This window comes from Electrophorus electricus, chromosome 10, assembly GCF_013358815.1.
Source record: "Electrophorus electricus isolate fEleEle1 chromosome 10, fEleEle1.pri, whole genome shotgun sequence".
Lineage (NCBI taxonomy): Eukaryota > Metazoa > Chordata > Actinopteri > Gymnotiformes > Gymnotidae > Electrophorus > Electrophorus electricus.
In genome coordinates this window covers 12,602,373-12,627,486 of record NC_049544.1, presented here as the reverse complement: position 1 = coordinate 12,627,486, position 25,114 = coordinate 12,602,373, and the positions used below count along the sequence as shown (strand labels likewise).

At 44.3% G+C, this 25,114-nt stretch overlaps 1 protein-coding gene across 1 annotated transcript in view; it reads right to left on the bottom strand.

The window, feature by feature from the left end:
• Positions 1-4,303: 4,303 nt before the first annotated feature.
• Positions 4,304-25,114, bottom strand: part of rspo2 (R-spondin 2) — a 41,846-nt gene continuing 21,035 nt past the window's right edge. The window contains exons 4-6 of the mRNA XM_027024278.2: positions 19,876-20,019; positions 19,563-19,751; positions 4,304-4,549 (exon numbers count right to left, since the gene is read on the bottom strand). Coding sequence (XP_026880079.1) covers positions 4,431-4,549; positions 19,563-19,751; positions 19,876-20,019 — 452 coding nt within the window. The 3' untranslated portion in view covers positions 4,304-4,430. The remainder of the gene's footprint in view (positions 4,550-19,562; positions 19,752-19,875; positions 20,020-25,114) is intronic.

The window sequence follows — 25,114 nt, the reverse complement described above, 5'->3', positions numbered from 1 at the left end:
AAAGGGATTTCAGAGTTCCCAGCTATTGTCAACTGAGCAGACAGTATTCATCTCCGCTTATAAAGACCATGTGTTTGAGGTCCTACAACAGGGCCAAAGCTGGGTAGTGATGGTGTGGTCGACTTAGGGCTTTGACCTTTCATGTGATTACGAGACCTTGAGGCCTCGGGGGAAGCAGAAAGTTCTGCTGCAGCTGTCTACTCACTCTGAAAGGCTGCTCTGTTTGCTGTGATGGTGGTCACTAGCATTTCACCATAGCAAAGGAAAAGATGTTAAGAGCAATATAAGAGAGAAAGTAAATCCAGAATGACAAAGAACACCCGCCAGTCCCTCTTCTGAAACCTCATGCCAGTTCAGGCCAGGAACCCTTTTTCCAGTGGGAGTAATAGGGACTCTATCCACTGGTGCACCTGCCCTAATGAAACCAAGAAGGCCATACCCCCCAAAATTAGGTCATAAATATAGTTTTATCCCTTCTTACTCAAGTTGAACATCAAGAGGGGTAGGCCAGAGGGAGATTTTCTGACCAAGGTTCTTTGTTCTTATGATGACCCCACCGATTCACTTCATACCGAAGATTCTGTCAACTGTGTCTTCTACTCTATGTAATGCTTGAAAGGCCTTATAAAGCAGTCTTAAGATGGAACCTTCTCCCACACTGTAGGGTCTCACTCAATTTCCATTCCCCATTAACTCTGTCTTGTAGAAAGCAGAGAGGGTCACACACAATTACCATTCATTGACAGCTGTATTTATATGTGTAATAAATGTGTAACTTAGCAACTCCCCTCCACCCAAATATGACTAATTTGCTAAAATGGACCGAACTCCGGATACGATCGGCAATTATATGAATATTTATCCGTCCTGGACATGCTTTTAAGCTTCCCCTCACTAATTTTGTATGTGTCAGGTCTTCATAGCTGACATATGGTAGATCTATACTCTACCAGTCTGAGATGTTGGAGAGCATACAGCCACACGTTCTCCTGCAGTGCTTCATGCCAAAACGTCATATTCAATGAGAGCTCTAATGATTCCTCATTTCCTACATCCCAGAGGACAACCGATGCCCCATTATAAAGTTACTGAAAACAGCAAATTATTTCAACATTTATTGTCCTGGGCATAGTTATTAACCTGACGATGTCATTACTTCCATGTCTGCAGTGTGCTTTGGAACTAATGTGTCATTCACTCAGTGAGTGCTGTTTATGACGTGACGACCTGATGGTGTGAGAGAGAGCACGCATGCACGCATACACACATGTACACACACACACACACACGCACACACACACACACACACACACACACACACACACGCACACACACACACACACACACACACACACACACACACACGCACACACACACAGTTCCTGTTTGTGGTTTCACTTGTTCAGCCTTTGATGCGTGCCATAATAATAGATCTGAATTGAGCTAATGAAAATGCACTCTGTCAGATTAAAGAAGTCTTTTGACTTAGCTGCCTCACCAGGGCCTCCCCCCCACAACACACACAGACACACACACACACACACACACACAGAGAAGAAATAGAGATCCTCAGTATGATCCATTGCCTTTAAACAGCCACATAGTTTACAGTGGTGGTTTTCTGATGAAAAGACAGTTAGGAGATGGCAGCAGGAAATGGGGAACCCAAGCTTCTGATGTGTGGGCAGACATCTGATGTACTGACAGACCCTAACATGTGCCAGTCTGTCCTGTTCTGTTTCACTAACACACACAGACACATGGACTGAGAAGGAGAAAGAGGAAGGGAATTTAACACGGTTCAAATCTAAGAAGAACACAAATTCATTTGAGATTTGTGCAGTATCTTTGGTGGTCTTGAATGAATCAACTTCAGTGTAGTTCTTGTGACAAGTTAATGTCCAACGCTAGTGCAATGACATTCTGGCGAATAGTTCATAGTGTGAGTAGTTCATTAACTCATAACCAACAACAGAGGGCTGTTTAAACACAGTTAGTAAGTTTACATATACATTCACTACACAGTAGTTTTATTAATCCCACTCCTGCTTTGGTCCCTAAGGGCCAGGAACAGAATTTCTTCAAACTTGCAACTATGTACCCACATTCTGCTGTTATCACAGATTTCCCCATCTGGTTGAATCTAATCTTACACTGGGGATATACTGCATAAGTGCCAGACACACCAGTGTTAATCCTCATTATGAGTCCAGCGTCAATTTTAACATATGTGCTTAAAGTTAACAAAGTCACTATGAACATTGCAAACATAGAAGTTCAGTTTACTAAATGGATAAACTGGATAAAACTAATTTAGGTCACTTCACCGGCACTACAATGAATCAGTTCTTCTTCATGGGTTTTAAGGGCACTTGTAGCACCTTTAAAGCTGTAAAGCTCTTAAAACCAGTGTCTCTCATCCTCCCGCATGGCTGCTGAGAGAATGTTCCAGTTAATGGCCATGTTAGCTCTACCTGACACATTATCCACCTGACACTCCTGGAGACTACAAAGCCCTCTTTTTCCTTCTTTTCCCGCTCCCCACTTTCCTCTGGAAATATTCTCTGTGACTCCACAAGATTTGCAGGGGTTGGATGTCTGTGGTGGAGTGGTCTGTGTTTGATATATGGGGCACCGGCTGATTCATTTGCTACCGTACATCCATAAGCTGTCTGCCAGATTGGGCTTCGTGTTTTTTTTTCTTTCTTTCTTTCGTACTTTTCTTCAGGCAGTGATTTTACACCGTGCCACGCTGGCTTAATTGGCCATGGCTCATATTAAATTGTTCTGGCACTCTGGTGCTTCCATGGGATGTGTTTATTCACTTCAGGCCCTTTTGCATGGAGAGGCTGACAGTGAGCAGAAGTCAGCAGAGAGTTGTACAGTAGGAAGGTCTGTATGAATGGCTGCAGAATCAACACACTAGGAACAGTAGCGTGACTTTGTTCAGAGACAGCAGGACTATTATTGACTGATTTATAGAAATATTGCCAGGATGTTCTTCTGTATTGATAGATGAGGCATGCATCCATGTCAGAAAGAAATAAAGCCCTTCTCTTCACAGACATCTGATATGTACTACATTATGAAAATGACAAACATAATGGTGTTTATATATTGAAGTGGAAGGAAGATTACTTTAATGTAACAAATATACAAAACAATATCACATATAGGCGACATGAATTGCATTTTTTAATAGAACATCATATACATTGTCATTTCACTGCCTATAATATTCCAGCTGCTCTGTTATGGGTCAGCTTAAAGCTTACAGCATAGGAAGTTCTTCTGAAGAACAGATATTAGACACATCAGACACAAACTTGTTCCACTGGTGGAGATATTTGTATTGTTATAAGTGATTCAAAGAATATTTCTGCACAGACAAGTTACAGGTACAGGGACAAAATTGTCACAAAACACAAAAGTACAAAATCGAATCAATAAATAAATCAAATATATACCATATTAATGTAATAACTATGCGAAGGCTATGTTTTATTTATTTATTGTTTTTGTTCTTTTTTTAAAATCTGTAGCTGGTATTATAACCTTTTTCTAACATTTAATGGTGAAGGAGTCAATACTGAAAATACAGTAACATTTTATTTTAATATTATCATTAGATAAACTCACCATCTATGTACACATGAGCTTGTGGCCATGCTAGTTGAACAACTAAATTTTGTTACCCACAATATACATTTAGAGCATGAAGCAGTCTGGACGTAAACATTTTGTGCCGAGAATCAAATACTTTGCAACTATGCATGGTGTTGGATTACTTTCAGAAATGTACAGAGCCACTGGAAAAGGCAAGATAGGGCGCACTCTGCAGCCTTTGATGGGCATGTCGTTTTACATAAATACAGACAAGTCTCTCTCTTCTGAGCACGTCGGGGTTAGCCACTGATTCTGAACATGCTCCCGCTTTCTTGTCACCTATCCTCCTTCTGTCCATCTCAGGGCCTGCTCTCTGCCTCTTTGCTCATCCTCCAGCCTAAATGTCCATGACTCCATCAGCCCTCTTTCCTCTTCCTTATCAGCCAGTGCGGGAACAGCTGCTGTGCAGTTCGAGCATGCCAGGAAGGGTCACGGCTTGGGCCACGTGTCACCAACATGAGGAAAGCAGCAGGAGGCACAAAGAGAAAGCGTGTGTGTGTGCGTGCGTGTGTGTGTGTGTGTGTGTGCACGCGCTCGCACACAACATAATGGTGAAGAACTGTACCTTTACTGTGTATGTATGTGAGTGTGAGTGTGTGTGTGTGTGTGTGTGTGTGTGTGTGTGTGTGTGTGTGTGTGTGTGTATGTGTGTGTATGTGTGTGTATGTGTGACTGCATTTGTCTGTGTGTTGGTGTGTGTACACATGTGTGTTCAGCAGCGGCTAGCAGCTTTGTGATCTTTGTCCTGTGGGATGTGTCAGTCTCTAGTGGCCAGCCCTGAGGGAGGCCAGATGCTCGCTGTGCTGGTTCTGGGCTCGGAAACGCAGCCTCTGCTTGTTGGATTTCTTCTTCTGGTCTTTGGATTTGTGCTTCCCTGATCCTCCTACAGCAAACACAAAAGAGAAAGAAAGAGACCTTAATGGGCTGTTTAACCACCCATGAGTTGGGTCTACAACCTACTGACTCCATCGACAGCATTCCTAGCATCGCCCCGGTTGAAACTTCTGTCTCAGGCTCTCATGTAGTGAAACAAGAGAAACACCAGTTCACTTTTGAGACAGTTTATATCCTAGCTCAAAGCAGCCCAACTGACAGAACAAAACAGCATAGTATGCTGGGAAAGGATCACATATTGTACAGCAAACAGAGCAATGATAGGAGCTCAATGACTCCTCAATCCGTGATAACTCCTCAATCCGTAATAATTCCTCAATCCATGATAACTCCTAAAACCGCGATAACTCTTGAATCCATGAAAACTCCTCAATCCAAGAGTGTGCGTCTGCACATAAAATAGTGCGGGCTGGTTTTGTGGGTGGGTTGGAGTGCATTGGTGTAATGGGAGGAGAAGGGATAACTGAGCAAACCTGTCAGTGTTGGGAAAACTAGCATGGCTTGGATGCTGGGATGGCAGATGAACCTGAGCCAGCTGGACCTTGAGTGCTCTCTATGATTCACTCACAGGGAAAGAGTGGGGAAATAAAACAACCTCCTCTTATAGTCAGACTTTGGTGCTCATCTTAATGTCTCCTTTATTGCACTTGTTTGGCCCGTTTAGCTCAGCCAAATGAGACAAAGCCGAGCGGCGTGCGGCGAGTTTATCTGCAGCGATCCTCTCTGTGGCACGGCTGGCCACTCTGCTGTCAGCAGCTGCTCGACTGCCTTTCCCAACATACCACTGTAAATTCCGTGAAAATTATTTTCTTAAGTGGAAACAACCCTGAGAAAAGAGTGCGGCTGTTTTTGCTCTCACGTTGGTGGCACACACACACACACGCACCCCGTGCCCCCCCCCCCCCACTCACCCACACACACGCACACATATGCGCACACACAAATGTAATAATTTCACTTAATGTTCCAAGGGTAATTTCCTGCTATTAATCCTCTATTTTGGTGACTAAAATCTTGTACTTTAGCAATTTGGCAGGATGTGAAAATGTTGTCTTCATGCAATGCCTTGTTATTTGCCCAGTGAGGCCTCCATAACCTCCCACAGTACAGAGCTCCACTTCCAGTCCTGCTAGTCACACAGCTATGAAGGTTTCCATGAGCCTCATTTAAAAACACCAAAGTTGCTGATCTTTTTAGAAAAATGTCACTTTCTATTGCTGTGAGTTACACCAACATTATGAGCCTACGCAGAGGTACCATACTGCACAAGTACATCTGGATCACAGGCTTGTTTTTTCACTAACTGTCATTTAAAGGGTCATTTTCATTTGAAGAATTGCTGCTACACACTTCATAAACAGAGCTTTTGCTGCAATCAGCTCAAAATGAACAACGCTTGATGGAAGTAAAGCATGCAATTCTGTATTTAACAAAGGCCACTGTGGCACACCAAAGTGCATGTTCTTACCTCTCAGCATCTTATTAAGCTGTGCAGTCTATATGGCAGTGAACTGTGACGAAGTTACAGCATGACCTTACCTTCTACATTCCTGAAACTTATGATTACTTCACAATTACCAGATACATACAACAAACGTTCGAGTGAATTGCCACTAGAGTCCCAATTAGTTACCACGATTGTCTTCCAGAAAGTACTCTGTAAAGACTGCATTTTATGGAATCTACAAATCACTATTCACTTGCTTTGGGAATCTGTAAACACTGAGCTATATGTCATATTTCATGACTGACAGCTAGAGGGCAACCTGCACCAACCGAAAGCCCTGTCACAATTAAGTCATGGTAATTCCTAGAAATGGAAAATTATATGCAAATGTATGAAGCATTTAATGTATCTGTGTGTCTCAGTCACGCATGTTATTGACTGAATAAACAGTAGTTTTTAGGTTATTTACAATTAATATGCAGAATTAAATCCCAGGACCATGCAGGAAGGGGTATAGGGGTGTGGGGTGGTGGTAGCTCACTGGTTAAGGTACTCAATTTGTAATCAGGAGGTTGCCAGTTCAAGCCACTTGTTGCTACCACTGCTAAGTTGCCACTGTTGGGCTCCTGAGCAAGCCCCTTAACCCACAATTGCTCAAGCTGTATTCAGTCATGACTGTAAGTATCTTTGGATAAAAGTGCTGTAAATGTAATAACCCCCACCAACTCCTTGGCCCATTCCTCAAGCTAATAGGTCTTTAGATCCAGCCTGCTAATTGTGAACTGGAATACCTTGAAAATTAATATAAAATGGAACTGAACTACTAAAATTTAAAAAGAAAACCTACTTTGAATGAAACTTTTGTAAACAGTTATATGCCAGAATAGCCCTTAGTAGATAAACACTTTGGTCTTTATCTATTAAAAAAAGATCTTTTAGACATGCATTTTCAGATAAATTGTTACAAGCAATCAAATTAAGGCAAATGTTAACTGACAGAAATACATGTAAATCTGTGCATGTAAATTTAAGCATGTGTTTTTATGAAAGTGAGAGAGAGACAGACAGAGAGAGAGAGAGAGAGAGAGAGAGAGAGAGACTTATCTATAACTCTGAATGTGACTGCGCTTAAGATAAAAAGGACTCTCCCAAATTTTACTTTCAGTAAGGTGTCTTCATTCCACCTCAACGTGGCCCTCAGTGTGTTTGTCTTCTCTCATCCATCATGTCTAACTCCCTGTCAACAGCAAAGAATGTTTACAGCATGTGGATTGACAAACATATCTACAAGGACACATTAGTTCCAAGACTACGAGCTGTTTTATCAATTGTGCGACTGTGTAAAATGCACACATATCCAAGGTTGTTTTGATTCTAAAGGGTTGGTTTGTTTTTGCTTGGGCCAAGTATACAGAAGAACAGGTGGAACAGAGAAAGAGATAGAGAGACAAGGATAGAGAGAAAGAGAGAGGGAGAGAGAGAGAACAACAGAGAAAGAAAGAAAGAAAGAAAGAAAGAAAGAAAGAAAGAAAGAAGAGAGGCAAAGTCAGCTTGTTATCAGAGAGGCCATGACCTAATGAAAAGAGAGCTATTTGGCCTGCTGTGCGAGCCGAAGTGACTTCATCTGGATGACTCAAGTAGTTCAGGAATCGAAAGGCCTAATCTTATCAGTGCAGCATGCGGTTTAAGCAAATCGATGGCTGACCTCAGGAAGGCATTAGGAGAGAGCGGTAAATGGGCCTCTCTGCGAAGGCTCTCCGCTCCTTCTGTTCAAACCTTCTCATCTTTCAAGGGACCAACAATTAATAACTGCCCCCCCCCCCCAGCCCACCCTGTCCAAAAGTTAGAGCGGGGGAGAAAAGGGAGAGAAGATGGGGTCCGTCCGAAGAGATTCAGGTAGCCCGAGGAATGGTAAGGCCAGCGTTTTTTTTTGGCTGCTCACCGCTCTCATAAACACACCAAAGCAAAAGCCATTATTTGTGCATGAAGGAGAGGACTACTGGCGCCAGTGAGATTTGATTTCAGTGGCAGAAATTGGATTAGCAGCCATTAAGGGCCTCCTCACACATACATTTATAATGCTGTGAAGGGAAATACAGCTACAGCCAGCTTTCCTCAACTCACACACTGCCTGGAAGAGGATACACAGCAATCGCAAAGTACTGTGTGCGTGTGTGTGTGTGTGTGTGTGTGAGTGTGTGTGTGTGTGAGTGAGTGAGTGTGTAGCTGTGTGTGGCTGTGACCCTGCATGTGTAACAGTCTGTCAAAAAAGTTCATATATCTCTCATAGACTATATTTCTCACAAACTCATATTTCTTTATACAATATATCTCTTTCCATTACCTTGCATGTTTTTATGAGTGTATGTATGTGCATTCTTTAGCTGTTGTAATGACATGCATGGTTACAAATGTGAAAAATATATTACCATTGTGAAAAATATATTACCATATTACCATTGCATATTTTTTTCAGTCTGCTTTTCAAACTCGTCTCATTTGATTTGTGGCTCTTCTATTTGTTTAATGTTGAATAATTATATATGTGTATGGTTACTCCTGCTGTCAATTAATCATACTTTTCAAATAGAGGTCTTTTTCTTTCCTTAAAGTGGTCCTGGGGCCAGTTAGAATGGCCATGACTTTCTTTAGAGCAACTGGGTATTCGGACATGCGCTGGAAATCTCAAAGTTATTCAGCTAGAGACAGAGATGGAGAGAGTCAAAGACAGGAGAGAGGGAGGGAGAGAGAGAGAGAGAGAGAGAGAGAGAGTGATACAGCACAAGCGAGAACAACATGAACCAGTACATGCAAGCCTGAGTGAGAGGGAGATGACTGATAACTAAGAGCGAGCTGAAATGCAGGGATAGAGCCCAGTCCCCGAGCTGAGGTACGTCTTGCCAGCCAGCTGACAACAGACTTCTCTGCAGAGCTTCACTTAGCCTAACAAGATTACTCCGGATCAGCCTCTTCTCTCTGTCCCACTATGCTCTGCTTCCGTTCCGATGGGCCGATTCCAAACACATCCATTCCTGTTGAAAAACAGCTAACGTTGAGATTAGGTGCGTCATCATTTTCTCATTCTGCATGGTGGTGGAGGTGCTGTCAGATTACGTAGCAGGTTCATTTCCCTGCTCAGCTCTCTGAAACTTAACTGATGATTATGTTGAGGCAAACGATTAAGAATCCTGATTAGAATCTCTAGCCTGAGAGAGCAGCCAAACACGTACAATCGTATAAACTAAGTGATAAGAGTTTAGAATGGCTCGAGCAGGTTGGACCGCCCTCGAAATACTGAAATATGCAGACTAACACTATTTGCAGATATCACCATGATCTAGCAATAAATCATCATTTAATGTTAAAAAAAAAAATAGAATGCATTTCACTCATATCTAAACTGGTGGCTTCACCCATCCAGGTGAAGCTATGGAGAAGAATGCTAAGGGGGCACCTCACAGTCACCGCACTTCACCTGTGCATCTGAGCACCTCTGACATGAAAAGGTCCCCTGAGCTACCCCAGCCCTAAGCCCATGGCCATCATGGCAGAGCCATGACTACCATGACGATTCTGTTACGATCGCCACTGAAAGCACAGAGAGGCAAAGAGAGCACTGCCTCTGTGTGTGCTATCTTCCGCACTCAGCCCCACATCTGGACGTAAGCATATGGTTCTCCGGTCCTGTGTCCCTCCGAAAATACATAATCAGCCTTAGTTACATTTAATTACTACCTAAACGTTGCACAGCATTTCTGATGAGGGACATAAGCTGGCTGCTTTATCAAACAGTTCCTCAACACCGGTACCAGTGCAGGTCTGTGCGTGAGTCTGTGTTACAGCCCAGGAGTGAGGGATGACAGAGGGATGAGTGAGAGGATGACAGATGGATGAGTAAAAGATGTCACGGGGTAAATTAGAGATGTCACAAGAGTGAAGAAGAGACGTCAGGATGGCAGCGGGATGAGTAAATGATGTTCACAGGAAGGTGAAGGATGTCACAGCGGTGAGTGAGAGATGCCTCATGGGTGAGTTACAGGATGGCAGAGGGGTGACTGAGAGATGTTACGGGGTGAGTGAGAGGATGGCAGTGGGGTGAATGGATATGTTGGCAGTTTGTGGAAGTCTAAGTGAAACTGCTTTAGTAGAGGCCTAAGGATCTCAAACTCTGGAAAACTCTACCAAACTCCACAGCAACTGTAAATTTAATACCTCCTTTTCATAGCTGTCATGAGAATAAACTCCCAGCCCAAAAATAAAGCTCTGCCAAAGAAGTGACCTCTTCACACTATTATTACACAAACCATTTGATGGAACATTTGTTTTCTATTTTACCCTCAAAGCTGCATTTCCTGCTTATCATTCAGATGATGGACAGAATGGGTGATTTTTTTCTGTGTGTGTGTGTGTATGTGTGTGTGTGTGCATGTGTGTGTGTGTGTGTGTGTGTGTGCGCGCATCTCAGAACCAATGAGATCATTGTGTTCCCCCTTGAAGAGAAGCTAGGCCTCCCAGATTTCTTGAACATGTCAGTGTAACATACTGAGACCTGCAAAAACCGTAGACTGCAGTGTTCAATGCTCCACAGCATTTGGCTTTATAGAAATAAACACACATGGAGCTGAGCTAAGGTTAGGAGACTGATGAGTGGGAAAGCGTGTGTGTGTGTGTGTGTGTGTGTGTGTGTGTGTGAGATTGTTTGGTTTGCTTAGGGGGCACAGCAAGGACTCCCTAGAGTTGCTCAAAGGGACCTCAAGCTCAGAGGAACATTCACAAAACCAGAACACACACACATCCACATTTACAATATTTGGCAGATACTTTGAACCAGAGTGACTTACATATATGAGTTTGACAGTGTGTGCACTCTGGGTAATGAACTTGCTCTGCCTGTTCTACCACACGCACACACACACACACACATACACACATACACACACCAACACACACATACCAGGTACTACTACCAGGTATGGTAACAAAATATTGATAATGGGATTCTTTACTATATTTGGGTTGAGGCTTCTCTCCTCACAACACACCCTGCTGTGCATCTCTGTGAAAAGCAATCAATGCCGTCGTGGCCATGCCGTGCCACTACCTCCACTCCAGAATGAGTCTCTGAGCCGACGTCACCTTCGTCTGTCTAAAACCAATCAAGCCTGTGTACGTTCGAGATAGCCCACATCCCAAAAAGAAAGAAAAGGAAAGAGAAAAAGGACATGAGATCATCAGTGGCAAACAGATCTGGCTCTGGCGCTCGAGCTGCAGCAGAGCTGTGCCCCACTCTCCCCGAAGGCCTCGCTGGGCTGCTCATGCCCATGCCTGCACGGGGCTGCTGGGCTTGGAGCATGCACCTACAGGGGCTGGGTGAGTCCAGCAACATCCACCCAGCCCCCATCCGCAAACGCAAACACGGAGCTCTGCCAGCATATGGCAAACATTTTCCTCTGCGCATGGCCGCTCACGCCACCTCTGATTGCTGTGTAATTTCGGCGGGCGATTTCAAGATCTTGCCTCGTAAAACGGGGACCTGTGGATTCGGGGCGCTCCAACACATAGCCGCTGATAGGGTGAGCCATAGTATGGAGACGTTAAGGAGTGCATGTGGCACGCAGGTCCTGCTGCCAGTAAGCCTGAGCAAAGCCCTGTGGGGTCTGTGCTCCAGAAAAGCCCCGCAGGAAGAAAAAAAAACTATGAGCGTGTCAGGGAAAAGATCCAGCATATACCACGGGATACTGGGGATTGAGCCAGGATCCAGGTATTATTCAGTCTAAGCACATGAGGATGGAGGCCAAGGACTTGAACAGGGGTGGAAAATCAACAATCTGACAAACAAGCACAAAAGCAACATTTGGATTAAGTATATTTAAAGGTAAATCTTCCACTCTGCCATTTACTTTGGTCCAGGGACTGGAAACCCACTTCTGCCTGACAGTCGGCTCCCTCTCCTGCAATTTTGCGTGAGTGCAGTCTGCATAGATGCATAAAGTCCCACAGTCAAGCACCCGGCAGCTGGAGACAGTCAAGTACCCAGCAGTTGGGCTGGATGTCCATGCCTGTGGACGTGTACTGGTCAGACCCCACATAATTTTGCATCATTCTGTTCGGACTGCAATCTGTGATGTCTGCATGGATACACCCTAGAGGGAAACAGGCAAGGTGCAAAGAGAGAGAGAGAGTGCAACAGAGGACGAGATAAAGAAAGAGATAAAGAGGATTGGAGAGACCACAAACACAAGAAAGAGGGGCTTAAAAGTGAAATAAAGAAACCATAACAGACCCTGAGAAAAAAAAGAAAAGAGAAAGAGAGTGTCTGAGTGTGTGTGTGTTTGAGAGAGAGAGAGAGAGAGAGAGAGAGAGAGGGAGAGAGAATGTGTGTATGTGAGAGAGCAAGATTGAGTGAAAGAAAGAGAAAAGGAGAGAAGGGGGGTTGCAACTGAGTTGATGCAACTGTGCTCCAGATGTTGATGGCATAGCTTCCTCAACCAAAGTTCGATCTGGGTCTTGCCAATATTCAGCTAAATGTTGCCTCCACGCATATGTGGGTGTATGCACGATCACATATGTTTACTGCAGACAAGGCGGAAGTGTGTTGCCTGCCATGTGTGGTGTGTGGAGATGAAAGTGCGTCTTCCTCCGCCCCCCCCTACCGGTGCGTGCCGACGGTAGGAAGGGCAGAGGGTCTGGCAGAAGGGCCACAGACTTATCCTGGCTGACATAGCTAAGGGCCACACACTTCAGCGTAGTGACCAGGCTGCCTGAAGACACCCCTACCGCATGTCACAGTGCTGTCCACTGAGCCAGCATTCCACAAACAAACCTTCTTCATTAATGAAACATGTAACCTAATGGTGAGGGGAAATCGCATACTGCCGTAATTTCTGATATTAGGATGACTTCTTTCCTTCATTTCTTTCATGCATAGAAGTGCAAAGGAATCCAGGAAAGCCTGTTCAGAATATCTGCTGTCAAATATGAGAAAAAAATCCCCTCCCCAACTGAGACATGCTCCTCCTGATTTAACAGAAGCGGATGGTGAAGATGTGCAGAGAAGAGCTCCCCGTCACCCTAAGCCCTCTTCCACAGGTCCACATGTTTATCACTCATGCCTGTGGTATGACGATGGATTCTCCATATAAAAGCCAGCCGGCTCATGGGGTGTTTCAAACGTTACTCTGCAAAGACAGAGTTGCTGACAGAATGACAGGGGCCATATTTATTTTGGTCAGGGAGCAGGGCACTTTGTGGGAAGTTAATCAGAGCCACCCCCCACCCCACATACACACACAAGCAATGTAACCATGGCAATAAAGAGAGGAAGAAAGATTGTTTGTGAAAGAGCAAAAGTCTGAGACAGAGAGAGATGACACTACTGGCAATCATTCTCTCCCATTGGAACAGTTAGCACTGGCAAAAGTTTCCAGAAGCACCATCAAATCAGCCTGCATAGCGTGTCCGAGGAGAGTGAATCAGGTGAAGGCCATAGGGAGCAAGACTGACTGAGCCCTGCTAAGAGAGAGAATTGCCTAAAGAAAATGCTATCAGGGCTGCTTTCAAAGCATAAGAGCATAACTGGTTAATAAAACACATCCCAAATGGTCTAGCATACTGTATGTAAAGACATACCTTATCTTGATACCATTTCTGCTCTTACTATAGACATCTCAGTTATTCACGACTCTTGTAAATATGGAAGTAGACCAACAGGCTTGGAGCTGTAACTTTCCAAAGTCTTCGGAATTGGACTGTAAACACAGCAGCCTTGTACTATTCACTGATCCAGCCGAGGTAGGTCAGTGGTGAACACAGCTCTCGGTGTGCGGACAGGGAATTTTTTTCAGTTGGAATAAGTGAAGACGTCGATTTTCCCGTAAGCAGGCACTCTTCTGAGTGCCAGTGGATAAACGCTGAAAGCCCCAATCAGCTGAGCAAGGCTTAACCCCAGGATATCAGCAACAGACTCAATCCACTTTCTCTTAGTCTTTTGCATTTTCTTCGATGAGAAAATGACAACCCAAGACATGCAAGACCCCCCTCGGCCTCTGAAAATAATATCTGCCTGATACAATTTCAAGAATACCTTACGAACAAATCAAAACCAGGATCAATAACTAGGAATGAAACCCTTCTTGCTGGTGAGCCAGTGGCAGACCTCTGGGCTCACATCCTCCAGGTTCTGATCCTCATGCACAGGATGGAGATGGAGCACAGAGCCGTTGCACGCATGAACACACAGAGAGTCAGCTCTGAGGCGGCCGTCCTGCCTCACAGGTCCAACTAATTAAAGGAAGATTAGTCCACAGGCCCACCAGTCTCAACAGGATTGGCCGTGGGGCACAGATGATCCCTCCGGCATGGTGGCAACCAATTAGTGAGCTTGAGTTGCTCTGGGAAAGTGGCATGGCCCACTCTCCTGTGCCCTTCTGGTGGGAGTTTGCCTGAGCTATTACCCGGGCATAATTTGGCTTTAGTCATCCCTGCGTTTCAGGACCGAGGCCAGGGCTCGTCAGGAGCCATCATCTGTGCATCACTTTCTCCTTCGAGAGGCCTCCTGGCCATTCAAGAGGGCCAAGCAGCCAGACAGTAATCAGATAACTAAGGTAGTGCCCTGCTCCCTCTCGTTCTCTCCCTGCTGAGTGAATTTGGCTCGGTGGCCTGGTTGAGGAAGCAGCCCTCACTGTTTTTCCCAGACGGCTCAACCATGCGCGGCATTCTGCAGACAGGGATGGGACCGTGTGCCACATGAGAATCCACCGCTGTCGGCAGCATGTCAGGACTGGCAGCATATCAGGGCTGCCATGATAGCAGGGTAAAGAAAGGAGCCCAGCTGATGCAAAAATGCTCAAAGACAATTTTGTGTTTAGGTTTTCCAAGCCAAGCATGGTGCTCCATACTGTATGTTTAACTGAGAAGAGGTGGAGCGAAGTGTATTTTGGCAGGGCCCTGAGGCATGCCACTATCTCACCATAAACACGGCATACTGCATGGGGCCATGTTTATATGTTAACAGAGCCCTCAAAAGGACTTCCTCTGTGCACGCCTTATCCCGCCTCTCACACCGTAACAGATTAAAAGCAATTGCTACTCTATGGGCACCACTTCACCGTGGTCTCCCATATGGCTCCCAGACTGGCCGGCTTATAGGCTTCGAGAGTGTGAGGATTATTCCCAGCTCCAGACCTGTGCGAGCGTCTGCACTGCCATGGAGCTGCGAGTGGCCAGCCAGCATGCATAGACCTGTCACCTCGCACTTCTGTTCACTGGCCTGTGATTGATAAGGAAGACTTCTGATCCAGCCGGATTTTGTTTGTAAGCATAGTTCTAACATGCGCATGCAGCTGCAATGAGCGAAGAGCCGCTGCTGTCTGTATTCAAATCAGAAAATGTGTGTTTACAGGTTGAGTGAAATGTTTGCTGTTTGACATAATAATTTGACATAAGAGAAAAAGATGAAAAAGTAAGCAGAAGCACAAAACAAGCACAGCACAATGGTAATCACCAGGTCAGATGAGCAGTCTCGATGAAACACACACATGTAGTAGGAGTACGCAATAAATGGTCTTATATTACTCAAGCATAAAAGCAAATTTTCCAAGTGCAGAAGCTGGAAGAAAGGCACATGTTTCTCCTGTTACAGAAATGGGAAATCAATGGCACTACAGCAGGCATTTTAGTGCATGGCAGAGGTACTAAATCCGAGGGCTATACTAAGCCATTAGTTGTAGAACCAAGTGTCTCCCTCTCTCCCGGCCTGTGAATCACATCACTGCCTGCATGTCTAACTCTTCTCAAAAGAGTTTTTTCAATCGACACAGTTCTTTAATATTACTCACACAAGCAAAATTATGTCTGTTTTCATCACGCTATTTCCCATTGTCTGAGAATGTAACTGTATTGCTGCCATTAGAGGCAATAACATCCTGCAGCTCGGGAGACAGATGGGGGCTATTTGGAACACCAGGGAAAACCTCCACGGGGCAATCACAGACAATATGCCCAATAAACTGCCCAGAACGTAAGGGTGGAAATGTCAGTCATATGCTGGAAGAGTAGCATGAATGCTGACAGGGCAGTCTGCACGCGCACAGCCACAAAGACATCCTTTTCCTCTCCTCTTCACCTCCTCTCCTCTCCCTGGCTGGCCGGCCAGGGTTTTGATGACAGCAGCAGAGGGAGGTGCAGAATGGAGCTCAGCAGGCGATGCTTTTCGCGAGCAGTCAAGCAGCTATTAATAAACAGTGTTTATGGGCCACGCAGCGGCCCGCCCCGGGGAGTCCCACCACACGCTGCCAGAAAGCGGCTGACATGCCTGCGGGGAGGCGTCGGCCCGGCAACCGACTACCAAGCTCCAGCTCGGAGCAGCCGAGCAGCACTGGCTTTCTCCGCCTGCTGGCTGCCGTGGAATGCAATGTCTACATAACTTTCACCATCATCAGAGTGCTGAACAGTTCACTGATGTATACTGTTCTCCAACTGCTTTCTCCAGTCCCCTGTTAGTGTAGCAGGTTATCACTAAGGTCAGATCAAGGCTGCTGATTTGTGAAATAAGGTGCAGATGTTATTTAAGGTGAGAGTAATGAAAGCTGGATGATCATATAAACAATTCCAGAAATAGCGGACCTTCAAAATTCTTTGTTATTCCTTACCGCAATTTTTTTCTCTCCCTCTCTAATTTCCTGTACCCACTTAATCCATAACTATCTACAAGATCTGCTGTTACGTAAGTCAATACTTATTGCAGAGGCTGGTGTCTAGTGTCTGCTTTTAGGCATATTATGGTACAAGTGATCTTATTGCAGCACATGCATCCTTAGTCTCCTTCTTCTGCATCGATGTAGCATCATCTTCTTCGCACTGCAGATCATGTGCATATACATACATGCCTACATGGTCATAGTCTGTCCATAATCCTCTTTATGTCACTACATGTAATTTGTTTAATAGCAAAGTAAAGCGTCATATTAGGTAGCGTTCAGGGACATATTCACAAAAGCCCATGGAATCCGGTGTAATTTAAGAAGTCAGCTGGGAGGAATGTTATCCAGGCTCTGACCGAGCTTCCAGACTGCTCCCTGAACTTTGCTGAGGGGCTCTGGCCATTTCCTGGTACTCGGCATTTTTACTAACTGCATATTACTGCTTTCAGGGCAACACTGGCAATGTAAAATTTCTACTATTGCTTGGAACCGCACTGAGCCATCAGCGATTACCACGAACGTTTCTCATTTCTCGTCTTCTGATTACACTATACATTACAGAGTCAGTTTTGTTGTCGTGGCGATGGTTTCCATTTTAAGAGTACGCAAAAACATAAAAATGAGAGCAACCATGTTGTTCCTGCAACTGTACCAAGACGGCATTAACCCAGTGTTACACGATTGATCTAAACTTTTTTCAGGGGGTTGGGGGAATGACACTCCTCACATCAACCAATTTTACTTATCATAGGAACAGGCTTTTATCATAAACAAAATACAGGATGTGCTACACAAGGAATGGCAATAAATTGATATTTAATATGCAAAACATTCTTATCTTCAACATTTTGAATGAATATATGTAGCATTTTTTAAATAAACATTTTCACATTAGAACTGTTCATAGTTGTTCGCAACCAAAGCAGCAACATGATACTGCTGCAACTGTCATTTTTTTAAAGATCAATTTCATTAGCTTTTATCTTTTGCAAGTCTTCAATAAAATAAGCCACAAATAAAGTAACAATGTGCCATTACAAGGAGCTATGTGCATATACCTGCAGTACAGGTGACTTCAAGTATGTAAAAATGTATGCTATCAACAGGTAGAATAATGGTAATCTTCCCTTTACCCCCCAAAAACCCATACGTGTGTATCCACCCAACGGACACTGAGTCTAAGCCTAGTGTTCCCAACAGGCATCTTCCACATAGGGCACAGAGATTTATATCCATGTCTTTTTCTCATCAGCAGGGAGGACGTTTCTTTAGACTGAGCTGACAGGAGCTTGCAAAGGAATGGCTCCATGGTGCAGTCCAATAAAACCCTAACAATGGACCCAAATCACCCTTCTCATATTACTTAATTGATGTCGGTAAAAGTGCATCACAATGGCAGCTTTAATTAAAGAGGACTATAAAGTACTTTTCAGAAAGGTCAAGAAAAAGAACTGAACTAATTATTTGGAGCTGAGCCATCATGGGGTATAGAAGAGAAATGTGCCAGGTAATCATTTTCGCTGACCCCAACTTTTCTATGTCTCATGGCTACAGAGAGAGGAACAAGCACCATGGATAACCTCAGATTTCTTCTTTTATTAAGCACCTAAATAAAATGTTCTCAGAGCTCACCTGTGCAACGCCATTCTCAAAAATATTCTCATTGTTTACCTGTGCAAAGCCATTCTCTCAGCTCACTTGTGCAAACACATTCTCACAGTTCACCTGTGCAAAGCCGTTCTCTCAGCTCACCTGTGCAGTGACATACTTTTAGTTCCATTTTGCTTTGCACTATTTGCAAAAATGCAGAAATGCATTTTAGGGATGCTGTGTGTGGCAAAGGCACACAGTGGTTTGGACAAAAAAAGGACGTTAACTGATTTTTTAAGTCTTTTGGTTCAGAGTAATTTCTCAGACAAGTGGACCCGTGGGAGGAAATAGCTGAATAAATACTGATATTCGAGCAAAGAGCCACAGCTAGTCAGTCCACAGTGTTCCACTCCTGGGCTTCTGGACTGCTGACGCCTCACTAAAGCAGAAGTCAAAAACACATGCAGAGCTATGAAAGCGGATGTGTTTTAAATGTAAAAGCCTACGTTATCCTAAGCTGACCTAAAACTGAAATTACATGTGTATTTAGTGTGACAGTGTTATAATTCAAAGGCCTCAAAAGGTATAATTGTATTCAGGTGAGCAGGACTAGACATATAGAGAAAGGGAAAAAACAAATTACTACTACAGCTCCTACCTGATAATTCTCCAACGAATAAAATGCTTATTTTCATTAGTGAGTTTGGCCCCACGGTCTAAAACTAAACACTTTATGAAAAACTTTACCTTGGCTGCATTTAAAGTGAAAATATTTTCCCCCCAGAATGCTGTTCTCTTTTAATGGTGAAACTACATGCAGCACATACCGCAAATAAGTCTCGGTTAGAAAAGAGGAAACCTGCACTTCATATACACAGCAATTCCACCGTGACGTGAGTGGAGAAGGCAAGAGATAATATACCCCACCACTGCCTAATAGGCCTGGCTAAAGTAAGCATGGAAAAACTCAGTATCATGCACAAAAATCTACCGAGGATTGAGGTCAGAGCTGAAGGCCAGGAAAGCACAGTCCTGATGAAATAGGTTACTGCGCGGGATAAAGCAGGTGAGTGTGCGGGAAAACAGCTGTGGTGTCGTGCAGGACTCGTGTCTTCTGCTGAAGGCTATTCCCAGGCCTCCCACAGGGAGGAAAAACAACAGCTAGCACCTCTGTGTGGAGCTTTAACGAATTTAACACTAAGTTCAACTATACGCACACACGTGCGCACACATACACACACACACGTGCAAATTAAGCATCTCACCTCTTCTGCAGTGTCGCATGGGCATTTTGCATCTCCTGGACTCAGCAATTGTCGGGCATGGTATCGTGTCCTTTGGGGGCTTCTTCACAATATGCCTCGTGCGGGTCTCCAGTCCCCACTTGAAGCCGCACGTTTTGTTTCTCCTGGTGCACGTGCCCCATTCGCTCCACTGGCCCACCTCACAGCCCTCTGACAGCAGAGGAAGGCCAACATTTAGGAGCCGTGTTATAACATTAGCATACTTCATCACAGCTATGCCAGCCTTGTCATGTTTTTATTGTGTCTGGGCTGGCGTCCTGTCCAGGTGACTTACCTCCACACTCCATGCTGTCATCTAGAGGGGCAAATCCCTCCGGACACTTCTCAAAGCATCTGGTTTTGTGCAAGTAAAAGCCAGGCTTGCATTTTGTGCAGTGCTCTTTGCTGAAGCAGGTCTCACAGTTCTCTATCCTGCACCCTACAGAAAGACATGAATGAATGAGAGAGACAGAAAAAAACCACTGGTGAGCACAGGAATCACTATGTGCTCATCTGGAGCTGATCTAGGCAAAGAGAGGGACTGTGAAAAGATTATGGTTAACAAAAAATGAGTTTGATGCCTGCAAATGTCCCTCCAGGGCAGAGGGAAACTGCTCGTTTCCTCTGACAGATGTTTTTTGCTGGGCAGTGCGGGCGTGAGTGCGGCTGGGTTTGTGCAAACCTCCATTGCTGGGGGCATAAGGGATTACCTCACCATGACCCCTTTTAGGAGGGGGAGACAACACAACAGTAGAAGATCTCTTTTTCATTTTTTTCACTTTCATGGCCATTTGAATGCAAAGGGTAGGTGCTGCCACTACTTCAGTGTTTCATTTAATATTCACAACCAAATACAGAAGAGCCGAAGAACTTCTGTTTCACCTCTGATCCTCCATTTCATACTTAAATATGGCTGCGGCTTGAGCTCTTGCTTTGGTAAGTGAGGTGAGGTTCACACATTTCGGGGAGACCGATGTCCGAGGCCGGCCAATGCATCTGGTGTGCCCCGCTCCTCCTCCCACGCCCCACCCTGCTGCAGCATATCACATGGAGTGGCCCTGTGGCACTGGGCTCAAGCTCTGCAAATAGCATGTCAGACAGAGCCAAATTACATGAGCCACACCTACAAGGAGACGCACTGGGCTCCATGATTAAAAGGAGTCCCCTAGAGCTGTCTAATTTATGATGCTCATCTGATCGTCTGATAGGCTTTGAGTATCAGATTACAGCCATTATAGGCCTGCTCTCTGCCACTGGATTAGGTTGTTTCCCATCTCTGTGGTATCCACTCTGGCGTTCTTTCGCTATAAGATGGCCCTGCTGTTTGAATGTGAATATGCATGTTGTACAGATTTTCAGTTTCTCTAAAAGAAAAAAAGACGAGACGATTGTGTCTTTGACGCTCTGTGGGTCTGAGCCTATCATCATGCTAAAATGCATCAAGTTAGGTGGAATTTTAATAGTGTGGAAACCCTTCCTCTCTCACTTTGAACTTTAGAGCTGGCATCCAGCAGGCATTCTGGTCTCTCACCCTCTCTCCAACCAATCTAAACAACCTCACATCACATTTACACTCTCTCTCTCTCTCTCTCTCTCTCTCTCTCTCTCTCTCTCTCTCTCTCTCTCTCTCTCACACACACACACACACACACACACACACACAAACCCGCCTGCACACACACACAACTATGCACCTTTCATGACACTCATCTCAGCAACAATCCTTACCACCACCTATATTTCTACAAACCATTACACAGCTCCATCTGTGGCGCAATGGACCAATAAACAATAAGCAAAGGGTGTGCGGCAGTAGCAGCATCAAACAGGAGCTGAATGGAGGAGCGTACGCTCTGAGAAGAGCAGGCTTTTGTGAAAACCACACGGTGAGCATTTTCATGTGACACATGATGCACAAGACAGGCCTAGCAATCCTTAAATACCTCATGCCTTCACTACGGGATATGAATGCAGGGCATGCAGTCAGAGTAAACAGATCCTCCCCTCAGATCTCTGTCTCCAATGCACCGCCTTCACACCATCCCACCACCCGACACCACAACAGCCCAGCGCTGTTTCATAAACATGCGATTCAGATGGTCGGGTTACGGCGTGCTGTAGGGATCTTGGCGTGAAGGGGACGGGCCACACAGGCTGATGTAGCGTGCCTTTGTTCCCCGCGTAATGAGAGCTCTGAGCTGTCTGATGTCCCTACACGTCCAGCACATGACAGAGAGTAACAGCTAATAAATCACCGCTGTCCGTTAAACGCCAGCCACGGTGAGCCTGTCAAAACCTGAAAATATGTTATTTAAAACAAAGATACGGGGGGAAAATTCCAAGCAAAAGCCGGCACGCACCTTTCCTGAGCAACAAGGAGTTATTAGTGAACAACAGCCTACATGCTGGAAAACGTAACTAAAAATCATTAAGTAAAAATTATATTTACCATATATATTTACTATGTTTACTTAGAGTCCATTAATGCTTATAGTTAAAGCTAAATAGGCTTTCAAACAGAATTGTACTTTAATCTGAAAGCTGTCAACAGCAATAGCAGTGGCAGAAAAATCATCAGCCACTTTAGCACTGTGCTTAAAATATAAAGAAATTTGCTACGCTGTCAGTAGTCATTTCCTTTAGGTATCCTCAAGAAATTATTTTTGTCCAAACTCTGATGGTTTTGTTACTTAGTCCAGCAGTTCATCTGCAGGAACACAGATAGCCATACTAACGGTTCAAAAGAACACATATGGAAATACAAGTATTTACACAGCCTCATTTGGAACTATTTCAAAGATGTGTTACAATCTTTCTGCATAGACTATTACTGTGGAATGATGGAGATGGTTTGTGTTAGACAACAAAACAATTGTTGGCAGCAGTGTTTTGGAGATTCTCTGAGAAGGAAAGTCCTGACTACATGGCCCAGGATGGGCGTACAGATCCCAGGGAAAGAATACCATCTGAATTTCTTGGGATGTGCCGCAGTCAGGCAGACATCTGAGAAAAGGTGGTCTTTCCGCAAGATTAACCTCTGTGCCACCTTTAAAGCCTAGTCTATATGCCTTCAGGAAACTAATGAGAAATAATGAGGTCATCCGATCTGTCACAGACATGTGCAAATCCGATGGAAGTCCAGTACAGCCAATTTGCCACTTCTTAAAGAGCTTTATCTTTCGGTCTGAACTTCAGTGGAATTAGTAGGAGGACAAAAAAAGCAGGTGTGTGAAATCATCTGGTCCTGCTCCCTACCTCATAGATATAATACTGCTCAATTTTGATGCTTTATCTTTGTGGTACATGGGTTTGCGTACAGTACATGTCTAGGGTACACTCTGGAAATCTGGAATTAGAATTCCTCTGTTGCTGGTATAGATAGCGCATGCTTCATATTTTCATCATGCATGTATGCACACAAAAACATCACTGCAAATTATGTTTTGCGCACATTCAAACCAGTGTCACAATGGAGCTAATTTAAATTTTGAGACTTTTCATTGGACCTTAAGCAAGTACACCTTGTTGTAAAACAAGTTGACCAAAGAGCTACAGGTAAAAAAAAAAAAAGACACAAAAGCTGAAATTCGGGTAGCAGGTCACGTGAAACTCTCAGCAGACCTCTGGTGCAGAACGGATGCCCATGCTCAAACCAGCCTGTCCACACCCTGCCAGGCTTGGGGGGAGATCAAACCACATTTTCCATCTTTTCTTCAGCAGGACCAGCTGGGGCAGCCAGGCTCCTCTGAGCTGCTTTTCTCGGCAGACGCTGCTGAAGGCATATAACACGCTGCTGCTTGCTCACACCCAGCTTCTGTGGGTTTCCCTGGAGCTCTCGCAGGGACGATGGGCACCGTCCCTGTGGAGTTCAGCTTTGCAAAGGCATGTTGGTTGTCCCAGTAATCTCCAGAACAGGCAAAAAACCTCTGGGGATGCCAAGACAGCATACTTCCAGCCAAAACAGGATAAAATGAGCACAGTGGATACTCTCATAGAGCCACAGATCTGCAACAAACCCTTTCTGCACTGTTTCTGCACAAGTGCTGATGGATTAGGTATAGGTGCACTGCCTGACACCATGGTCTGCACATGCACAGGGGCCAAAAGCAAGCTTCACCATGAACAGAACAGCCCATTCATAACCAAAGGGGTGTATTGCTGTGGCAGATTTAGATGGGCATTTTGTGGGATTATCGCTGATTCCTTTATGGCTGTTGGGTACATAGTTTCTGGGCACTGGGTACTGGACAATTTTTGTGACTTATTTCCAGCCCAGCAGCACAGAATTCCCCAAAAGTCCCTTAAAAATGCCAATGCTTGCAGTACATATGTAAAAGACAGACATGCCTGCAATCCCCATTACAAACACTGACAAAGTGGCAAGAACTACAAAAATGGCATTTATTAATAGATTTTACCAAAGGTGTGGATTTAAGTCACACGACCTGGACTTGAGTAGCGAATTTGAAAACTTATGACTCAACACGACAATATCAATAAAAGATTTGCAATTCGACTTTGACTTGGAACTGGACTTAAGCTTTTAGACTTGAAAAAACTTGAGATGCCTCACGAATCCATTTTCAACATTATTTATTTCCAAGAGTCAAAATAACAGTGTCATATAACCGACTTTGATAATGCCATCTTGGAACTCGCTGTAACTCTAGCGAACTGAACTGCTCAGCTCTGATTCTACATCTACATAGCAACCAGAGAAATTCTGGAGCCAGTCACTGGCAACCTCTTGGGCTCCAGTGTACATTCAGGGTTTGTTCACATGGTGAAGCAGATTCTATAGCTACAATGATTTAAAAAACTGCCCATTTCTACTGAATTCTTCAATATGATGTACAAATATATAGGACATTGCTTGCTGATGAATATTCTACGCAGACATGCTAGCAAAGAAGCTAATAACTAGAGCACATTGCAATAACAGATTTACAGAATTGCCAGAGCAGGTAACCGCTAATATTGATCAGTAATAAAAAATAATAATAATAAATAAAGAATAAGAGTGAAAGTAAATCAATAATAACTTCCTGACCAAACACCGCATATAAAAATCCACTCTGCTCTTGGCAAAACTTATCACAGGCAGATTTTGTCATGGTTTGCATGTGGAATTTTGGTGGAATCATCTGCTCTGGCATGTGACTGTGCCCTAAAACTTTGGGCAGGCTTGACAGATGCTGCCACAAATAAAAACTATAAAGACTATGCGCTGGTGAATAAAAACAAGAACTGCAACATGCAAATTGTGGGGTAAAGAACACTGATGAAGATGCAACATCAAACTTTGACATTTGAAGCTACACAAAGAACAATAAGTCTTTGCCTAAATACATGAGTTTACTTAATAATTAATTAGCTAGCTAACTAAAAATAGGGAGCTAATAAGGCTAATAGTGAAAGCCTAATGTGAGGGAGTTCTCTTCCGACATTCCATGTAGGGTTTAACACGCAAGTTAAGTGCTGAAGACTTGACTTAAGGCTTGCCCTTATTGACTTGGGAGTATCAAGACTTGAGA